Source organism: Ranitomeya imitator, chromosome 7 (genome assembly GCF_032444005.1).
Source record: "Ranitomeya imitator isolate aRanImi1 chromosome 7, aRanImi1.pri, whole genome shotgun sequence".
In the NCBI taxonomy this organism is placed as follows: domain Eukaryota; kingdom Metazoa; phylum Chordata; class Amphibia; order Anura; family Dendrobatidae; genus Ranitomeya; species Ranitomeya imitator.
Window position 1 is genome coordinate 182,863,502 of NC_091288.1, and position 10,373 is coordinate 182,873,874.

Genomic DNA, 10,373 nt, shown 5'->3' on the forward strand with positions numbered 1-10,373 from the left:
ACACCTCAACAAAAGAGCAGAGGATTAGAGAAGCCGATATTCTGTCGACGTGTCTTCAGCGGAAGCCACTAAATCGACAGCAGGAGTGGTGTATTAACACTCTGTGATGGCAGAGATCAGAGCCAGGCACAACAGGCAGGTAGGCAGCAACAACATGCCTATTTGAACTTAGGCCCATAGTAAAAAAAAAAATAGTCCTGGCTAACCCCTTTAATAATTTGCTTTCCTAAGGAGCTGTCACCTGAGCAAATCACAAACCTTGGACCTGAGAATGGAGCGATGGTTACAGAATCGCAGCGCGCACTGCTGAACAGCGTACAACTGCACAGCCTTAGACAGGCACTAGAGGGCAGAAGAGCCAGCGGCTACACATCAATACCAGTGACAACAGGCACTAAGACCACCGCCACCACTCCACCAGTATCCAAGAGTAAGTGGTCAGTTGCTACATATATCTTATAAGTTTACATGTAGTTCTAGATAGTGATGGATAATCAGGATCTAGCTGCGGAGATGCAGTCACACTTAGTATGAATGCTGCATTTTTTTAATGACTTTTTCCTTTCATTTGAAGCAGTGTTTTTAATCCCTTTTTTATAGTAAATAAAATGATTGATTCTTCACTTTGAAATGCAAATGCAACTCTCCCCATTAAAGTTAGATTTTCTGCGAGAAAAAACGCAGTATATACGTTATGTGTGAACACGGCCTAAAAGGTTTGCTGTATGCCCCATTTTTCACTATGGGACGTCTCATGATCCTTTTCCTCTCTTTCAGGCGTCACAATAACCGCTGACTTCTGCGTTGTGTTTGCTTTCGTTTTCCAATTGCTGTACCCGTAACTTGGAGCCATTGACGAGTTCTTAGGTGAACCTGGCGCTCCTCACTTACCACAATGTTCCTCAACTTCTATAGGGATCAGGGCTGTGGAGTCGGTGAGCCAAACCTCTGACTTCGACTCCACAATATCCATGACCCCGACTCCAACTCCGACTCCACCAAAATGGGCTCCGACTCCACAACACTGATTGGGATTGCGTCTTTAATAACCCATATTGGGTGTGACTCCATTTCCCCAAATTTACCAGTTAACCAGTTTCATATATTATTGTGATACAAACATATCGGTGAACAAAATAAACTATTTTTGTGCGGCTTAGTATCTGTTTTACTTGTAAATCATATAGAAAGTCATGAAAAATGTAAGATGTAGGTCCTACCATGTAGACATCAGACACTGGATGTTTGCCGGTGGGGTCTATCTCATTGGCCCAAAAAGCAAAATCTCCCAACAAAATCTTACATGCTGCTGTTAATCTCTGAGCCCTGCAGCCGATCAACAAACGCAAATAGACTCCAGTTCTCACACTGACGGTGGTGGGAAGTGTGAGCATAGCAGCACACCAGCAACTGATGACTGGCTGCAGGGCTCATGTGGCATAATAATGTCATGAGAGCCCTGGGAGACCCAGCACTGAGATAACTAGATTGGCGCCTTTACGGGAGATGGGAAGCTGTTACTTTTATTTTACACGGTATTTAAGAAGGAGTTGGCCTAGCAGTGGATGACCCCTTTAATGGGCTGCTCTCTTTTTTTTGAGAAGCCCAGTATGCTTATATTTAGAGATTCATTATTGAACCCTTGGGAGTCCATAAAAAAGACAAAAACATCACTTTCGGTAAACGGTTCAACATGAATGTCACCTTAAACAACATTATTTTATATACGTATATTTTATCTATAAGTGCAAAGTTAAAGGGGTTGTCTGGGTAGTATTATTTTATTTTATAAAATGCTCAGATTGTTTTAAAAAAAAAAATTCCCCAAATCTATCCTGCTCTTCTTCCGATGCTGCCCTATCTCCTGCAATGATGATGTCGGTTGTGGATTCTTACCTTGTAATTGCGCTATGTGTATAAGTGTCATGTGGTGTTACATGTAGTGTGAATAGTGATGTGCGTCTTATACAATGTGTAATGGTAATGTACAGCATATAAGTAATGTGAAGTGTTAATGTAGAATGTGAGTAGCGCATGATTAGATTAGGGATAACATAAGTGCTGTTTATACAGGAAGCGGTTTAGCAATGGGATAGGACATAGGATAGGAAATAGTTAATGATAGAACAGGCCTGGTGAGTGGGATCTAGTGTTAATAAAAGGGGGGCACTTCTTGATAGCAAGGGAGATAGAGAAGTGTAGTGTCAAGGTCAAGTTCAGGCGCAGTGGGCTGCTAGGGACAGCATGTACCAGTCATTCTAGGCAGTAGGAAACCCTACTGGATTCCTGAGCGTTCCTTCCTGCCATGTCCGGAACCCAAGGTCTGGCAAAGGGGCTGCTGGACACATCATGTCCTCTGGCGTACGGTGTAAGATGGGCAGGGAGCCGCCAAGATGGAAGACAGTGCACTGCGAAGTGGCCAGGAAATCTCTGGGGCTGATGGAGTCAGTGAGCTTAGGGATAGTCCAGAATGAACAAGTAATAGGGCTGAAGAAGAGGTACTGTACTAAGGAAGGAAGAAACATGAAAGGCTGTGTCCTGTCCCACCTGTGACCACCTGATGGACTTGACCTGACCAGTAAACGTTTGCCTGTTGTAAAGAACTTGACGTCCCCTGAAATGTGTGCGACGGCTCCGGAGGATGGAGGCCTGGAGACAGCCGAGGCCTGCGGCCTACAAGTGAGTGTCATGCACCCCACACCTGGCAGCACACTGGGACTGGGACACTGTAAAGTGCCAGAGCGTAATCGGAGAGCAATACGGTCATGACCGCCGCTCTTGGCCATTTTTCAATGACATCCTTGGAAGACAAGAGTACGGATTCAATCGAAAGCATAGCTTCTGTCTCCCAAGCTGCTATTTCTCAGGAATCTTTTGAGCAATGGGTGTGGGATCTTACAATGTGAACTTCCACCAACCTGCAGGCAATTAAAGGGACCAAAATATAAATGTTTTTTTGCAAATGTTTACTTACACTTTAACCACACCATTTGTGTAACAGAAAGGTATACTGTAGAAATGTACTGTGTTCACCTACCCATGATAAAATTGTTGCCAGAAGTCAGCGTTAAGGTTGATTGGGAGCTTACCATGTGAGCATTGAGTGCAATAATAAAGTAGTATACAGTAAGCTCTTAAATCATAGCTGTTCTTTCTGTATTCTTCCAGCACTGTAGGTGCCGGAACTTCCTTTCCCTGACTTCCCAACATACATTGCTCCTTCCATTGTCCAATGACGCCTGAACATTACTGAAAGACAGCTCTCTGTCATGCCTGTATAAAGTTTGCCAGACAGGGAAGGCGGAGCAAGGAGACAAAGACCCGCCCTACTTCCTGTAAGCCTCCCGACTTCTCTGCCTCCAGAGGCAGATTACACTTAGCAACAGGCAGTAAGCTGTAAATTGGAAGGGAGCCACATAATACCTTTCAAGTGATTATTTGAAGGTAGAAAACAATTTATAGACGATGCGATTTGCAGATTATCTGTTTATCACATTATCTATTGAATCCGCATATGTTTCCAGTCGGCACTAAGGGTACCGTCACACAGTGGCACTTTGATCGCTAGGACGGCACGATCCGTGACGTTCCAGCGATATCGTTACGATCTTGCTGTGTCTGACACGCTACTGCGATCAGGGACCCCGCTGAGAATCGTACGTTGTAGCAGATCGTTTGAAACTTTCTTTTGTCGCTGGATCTCCCGCTGACATCGCTGAATCGGCGTGTGTGACGCCGATTCAGCGATGTCTTCACTGGTAACCAGAGTAAACATCGGGTTACTAAGCGCAGGGCCGTGCTTAGTAACCCGATGTTTACCCTGGTTACCAGCGTAAACGTAAAAAAAACAAACACTACATACTTACCTTCCGTGTCTGTCCTCCGGCGCTGTGCTTCTCTGCACTGGCTGTGAGCGCCGGCCAGCCGGAAAGCAGAGCGGTGACGTCACCGCTCTGCTTTACGGCTGACCGGCGCTGACAGTGCAGAGGAAAGCAGAGCGCCGGAGGACAGACACGGAATGTAAGTATGTAGTGTTTGTTTTTTTTACGTTTACGCTGGTAACCAGGGTAAACATCGGGTTACTAAGCGCGGCCCTGCGCTTAGTAACCCGATGTTTACCCTGGTTACCAGGGGACTTCGGGATCGTTGGTCGCTGGAGAGCTGTCTGTGTGACAGCTCTCCAGCGACCAAACAGCGACGCTGCAGCGATCGACATCGTTGTCGTATCGCTGCAGCGTCGTTTCAGTGTGACGGTACCCTAAGAGATGTTGCGGTGCTCGTGTCAAAGGGATGGCGTGGCACATGTAAAAATATGGAAAAAACAGCGCTCACGTGTGTCGCAATTATTTTAGGAATTATTCCATAGAATCTCCAGATCATCACATATATGACGTGTTTCGGCTTAAAAGCCTTTTTCAAACAAAGCTTTGGTTAAGTGAATGCTACAGCACATCTGCCGCCATTCCTCAGCACATGAACCCAGTTTGGTGCAGATTTTGCCGCTGTGGAATATGCGTCTGATTGGCTCCTGTGGATAAAAACCTCCAGTTCTCATCTGCGTCCATTTCCACACAAAGAGTGGAAAAGGATTGCGTGAATTTCAGAGACTTTCATGTTAAAAATACTCCCCTCATTATTATTTCTCACACATAGGTGAATACAAGCAGCAGATGATAATGGGATCACCTGGCATCTGTGTTTTGTCATAGAAGGTAGCAGTGCCCGTGGGACGCCGTCACATCACAGATAAATACCTTTGGGGACTCTCCGCTTTCTCCATAACATGGTGTGCTCACTTTGATGCCTTATAATTGCCATGTTTACACTGTTGCAGAAGTTCCGTCGTATACCGGGGTAATATCATCCACTGCAGCGCTGATTAAATAATGGGAATAAATAGAGTTTTATATGCAAAACATGAGCAAGATGGCTGACTGAGCTACTGGCGCTCTCTCCCATCTCCCTGACACAGTGCAGGTTGTGCGGCGTAGCCTCCACAATACAGCCACAATACATGCAAGGATTTCCTGTTTGTTAGACATTCCTTGCATGTGTTGAGGCTGTCGAGCAGAGAGACATGCAGCTGCGGGGACTAGAACATATTATTCGAGCACGCCGAAGACACTTGGTTAGCACCAGAGCATGCTCAGATAACGCCTTATCCCAGCACATTCGCTCATCATGAGTCAGCAGCGTTTTCTACAATCTCATCCAAATGTGTATTATTTTATACTATTTTATTATGTACATTCATGACAAAGTTGTTCTCCAGGCTTGGGATGAAAGTCTGCAGTCATTCTAAGTGCATTCTAATAGCGAGCAGTGCGCACACGGTCAGGATTCTCCAGTTAGGCCAGGATCACACATGCGGGAAACATGTCCGTGTCTCGCATGTGAAAACCAAGCTCTGGTGCCGGAACTCCAGAGCGGAGCGTGCGGCCGCATAGCAACACATGGAGCCGCACGCTCCGCTCCCAAGTGCCGGCGCCAGAGCTTGGTTTTCACATGCGAGACTCGGACGTGTTTCTCGCATGTGTGATCCCGGCCTAATGCCGATGCCAGTGACTGCAGACTTTCATCCCAAGCCTGGACAACACCTTGAATCATAGATAATTACAGTAGATATATCCACACTCCTCAACATTGAAATAGCTGCATCGTGAAGGAAAAGTCGTGGAATTGTGAAAATCACAGAATTTTATTTAAACCGTAAAACACAGCCTAATAAGTGACACATCCCTGGAATCTGGGTCTCCGCCCCTGTATCATGCTGCTGTCAGATCACATAGAAAAACCTGTTGATAGCTTTCCTTTAATGAAGGGAAAAAAAACATTTTTAAAACATCTCCTTTTATTCAGTATTGAGAATGAATCTGGCTTTTGTCTTGGATGTAATGACAGCTGGAGATTATTAAATGATATTAAAGTATTATTTTATAGATGCTAATCTATATTTCCATCCGTCTACAATCCGGTTAAATGCAGTTTCCTGTGTTAAAGAACCGCAATGTATCCATAAAAATGAGATACCGTATAAATGATCCATACGAGATCCGATTTTTTTTATTTGTGCAATCAGAACAGTCTAATTGAAGAACTTTGGTGCAAATAAAGCATTTTTTTTCACAGACATCACTTGGACTGAAAATCTGGTCGTGTGGACTCGGCTTAAGGCTATGAGCACACGATGACTATCGAAAGTGGATTTTTCTGTACCAAGAAAACATTGCGTGCAAATACAATACTAGTGTTTTCACTGTATTTTTAATTGCACTTTTTTTCCATTCATTTGATTGGATGAAAAAAGCTGCAAAATGCTGAAGGAACTGCAAAGTTACAAAAAAAGTCTGGAGGGCAGAGAGGGCTCGTTTTACTAAATAAAAAAAATAAAAAATAAATAAATAAAAATAATACAAAAAATAGACTAAATGCTAACATAAACTTTTGTGTTTTTTTTTTTAAATATTGTCCTTTAATGTGTTTTTCCTCCCTAAATGTGACTAGTAATAATTAATAAAATAGTGATCTGGAGTGTGCCAAGATCTCTGTCGGACAGATTTTTTGGAACCAAGCAGAGATTTCTCATCTTGGTGACTCAGACCATCTGAAAAACTTGTTTAGCGCAGAAATTTGAGGAGCACGAAGTCTGAGTTGTTGCTAGGTGCATGAAGTCTCACAGGATATGTATCCGGCAGATGAGGGATTTGAGGCTGATGGTAGGTTATTTAAAGGGGAATTCACAAAGCCTGGAAGTCACCGACAGGAGGGGACAGAACAAGTTTGGAAATTGCAATTACTAATCATTAAGAAAACTTGGAAGACTTTTGTGTTGCCTCCCTAAAAGCAAACATGGTGACAGCCCGTAATTATATCCCGCACACTGTGGATAACGCTGGGAAGCTGCAGAACATTTATGCCATTTTGTATTGCAAAAATTAAGCTTGATGATAACTTTATATTAGACATAGGGTGGGCTGTTAGCAGAAAATTGCATCTGGATCCAGGAAATGACGTCCCCCAGAATGGAGAATTATTTTTTGGGGGGTGTACTAGGAGCAATATCAGGGGAGATTCCAGGGAAGTATGGACGGACGTTCCAGGGCGGCACCTCTGCTACCAGGGAACCATCATGGAGAGAGAAAAGGGAAAGTGTCCACAGTCCTGCACTTGATTTGTGGCCCCTGTGTCCTATGCGGACCCCTACTCTTTAGTTAGTTACCCAGTTATCTATAAGGACAGTATGTACGGACAGCAATACATGGACTTGTGAGGATGTGGACTGTCTTACCTCGTCCCTACCCTGAAGACAACCGCCATATGCTTATATTAACACTCAAAAATTATCCCAAAATTAAATAAAGGATATATAACTCTATATTAATAAAGGAATGGGGCACAAAGACCATAGACTGAGTATAATGCAAAAATAGTATCTTTATTAATAAAGTTAAAAATGAATACAATAGAGACTAGAACTACTGGACACCAAGTCATAGGGACCGGATACAACCAACACACAGTGACAGCCTTTTATACATTTATAATGATGCATACACCAAAAGAAATGTATTCATTTTTAACTTTATTAATAAAGATATTATTTTTGGATTATACTCAGTCTATGGTCTTTGTGCGCCCTATGCTTATGTGAAGTGTGAACAGTGTTATGCATTTTATGCATTTAATGTGTATGTGTATAATCCCTAGGTAATGTGTGATGGCAATGTGTAGCATAGCGGGGAAAATGCTAAAAACCCATGATAGTGTATAGTGTATAACGAGAAGTGTTTTATAGATAAAAGGAAGCAAGGATTATTAGTGACATACTGTAGAGATAGGAAATAGATAAGGAATAGTTAATGTTAGGTACAAGCCCGGAGTTGGGAGGGGAATAGTTTTAATGAAAGGAGAGGTACTTTTTGGTTATGTGTGGTTAGGAGTAGTGGAGGGTTTAAGTTAAGATTTTCGTAGAGTTCAAGTGCAGTGGGCTGCGAGAGCTAATCAGATGCTTTGGAAGTGCTTTGACACACCCGGAGCACTTAAGTCTCATTTGCATATGAATTCCATTTTTTTTTAGTCAGAGAGTTACATCAATAAAGTTTTTCAACAGAAATTAATAGAAAACGTTTTTTTGAGAGATTTCAGCTGTATTTTTGAGCGGACCTGCCCCAAAGAACTCCTTAGGCTGCCGTCACACTGGCAGTATTTGGTCAGTATTTTCCCTCAGTATTTGTAAGCCAAAACCAGGAGTGGAACAAATAGAGGAAAAGTATAATAGAAACATATGCACCACTTCTGTATTTATCACCCACTCCTGGTTTTGGTTTACCAATACTGAGGTAAAATACTGACCAAATACTGCTAGTGTGACGGCAGCCTTAAAAGACACAGTTTGAACATTACCTTAGAGTTTGCTCACATATTGTGGTCATGTTGCTGATTTTCTTGCTTTTTTCAGAGTATTTTATCACAATTTTGGAAAAATCATGAAAAAAATTGAAATAGCTAAGGAAATATATGCAAGGACCGCACTGTGTGCAGCTGACCTAGACATACACTTCAGTCCTGCTCCTTCTCCAGGAGATTTCTTGTGCTTCCTCACAGGAGATATGTCTGAGGCTGCAGTCACACTAGCAGTATTTGGTCAGTATTTTACCTCAGTATTTGTAAGCCAAAACCAGGAGTGGAAAAATCAGAGGAAAAGTATAATAGAAACACGTCACCACTTCTGTATTTATCACCCACTCCTGGTTTTGGCTTACAAATACTGAGGTGAAATACTGACCAAATACTGCTAGTGTGACGGCAGCCTAATTGTACAATTTAATTTGAGCTCTGAGATTTGGGAGCACGGAGGAGGTTTTCCACATCGGTTCCAGTGTGTAATCTGATGTGTTTGCACTACAGTGACATTTCGATGGCCTCACCCAGGGAATATTTCAGGTCAGCTGAATCAACATTGTGACTGTGAAGTTCTTAAGGACACATCATCTTTAATAAGGCTTACCTAGGAGTAAATGACGAGTCATGTGGAAGCTTTGGGTGGCGTTTAAGCAAGTGACTACCCATTCATAACAGACTTACCTGAGTCCTCACTTATAAAGGACTATTGGGAAGAAGTCACCTTGCCCTGCCCCCAACAGGGATTTGCTTGCATGGAGACCCCCTCCTGTCAGGGGGGCTCTGCTAGAACTGAGAGGAATCCTGCATCAGAAGAGGGACATTGTTGGGTTGCATAGATGTTCTTTTTCAGCATCTCCCCTTAAAAATGTTAGGGTATCACCATTGGGGTTTGTGCGAAAAGAAGGATCCACATACATTTCAGCCGATTCCTCACTTATCCCTTTCAAGGGGCATGTTGGTGAACGATGGCATAGAGTTGTGTTCAGTAGTTTACACTTCATTTGATGCAGTAGTTCAGTGGGTACGGTTATTAGCAAAAGGGGCACTGTTAGCGAAAACTGATATTGAGATTCAGGGCCGGACTGGCCATCGGGCAGTTCTGGCAAATGCCAGAAGGGCCGGTGGCAGTAGTGGGCCGCTCGAGTCTGCTGTCGCTCCCTCTCCCATCATTCCCCGCTCTGCCTGCCGCTGACACTGCGGGTGCGTGATGACGTCATATCATCGCGCACCTGCTGTGTGACCGGGCGGGCAGGCTGCAGCTGCTGAGACCGGAGCCAGGAGCAGCGCGGGGCAAGAGGAAAGGTGAGTAGAGTGTTTTTTTATTATTATATATCAATGAGTGATAACTGGATTGTGGGGCTATTGGGGGGGGGGGGGGGCTGCATTACACTCTATGGGGCTGGGCTGCATTATATTGTATGGTGGCTGTGCTGCATTACATCCTATGGGAACTGGCTGCATTACATTCTATGGGGCTGTGCTGCATTACATTCTATGGGGACTGGCTGCATTACATTCTATGGGGTCTGTGCTGCATTACATTCTATGGGGGCTGGCTGCATTACATTCTATGGGGACTGGCTGCATTACATTCTATGGGGTCTGTGCTGCATTACATTCTATGGGGTCTGTGCTGCATTACATTCTATGGGGGCTGTGCTGTATTACATTCTATGGGGCCTGTGCTGTATTACATTCTATGGGGGCTGGCTGCATTACATTCTATGGGGCTGGGCTGAATTACATTCTATGGGGCTGTGCTGCATTACATCCTATGGGAACTGGCTGCATTACATTCTATGGGGCTGTGCTGCATTACATTCTATGGGGACTGGCTGCATTACATTCTATGGGGTCTGTGCGGCATTACATTCTATGGGGTCTGTGCTGCATTACATTCTATGGGGGCTGTGCTGTATTACATTCTATGGGGTCTGTGCTGTATTACATTCTATGGGGGCTGGCTGCAT

The 10,373-nt window shown here is 43.8% G+C and overlaps 1 protein-coding gene across 1 annotated transcript in view; it reads left to right on the forward strand.

Moving 5' to 3' along the window:
- Positions 1-1,301, forward strand: part of OTOA (otoancorin) — a 60,093-nt gene extending 58,792 nt beyond the window's left edge. Inside the window, exons 27-28 of the mRNA XM_069735589.1 lie at positions 232-430; positions 778-1,301. Coding sequence (XP_069591690.1) covers positions 232-430; positions 778-842 — 264 coding nt within the window. The 3' untranslated portion in view covers positions 843-1,301. The remainder of the gene's footprint in view (positions 1-231; positions 431-777) is intronic.
- The last annotated feature ends 9,072 nt before the right edge of the window (positions 1,302-10,373 follow it).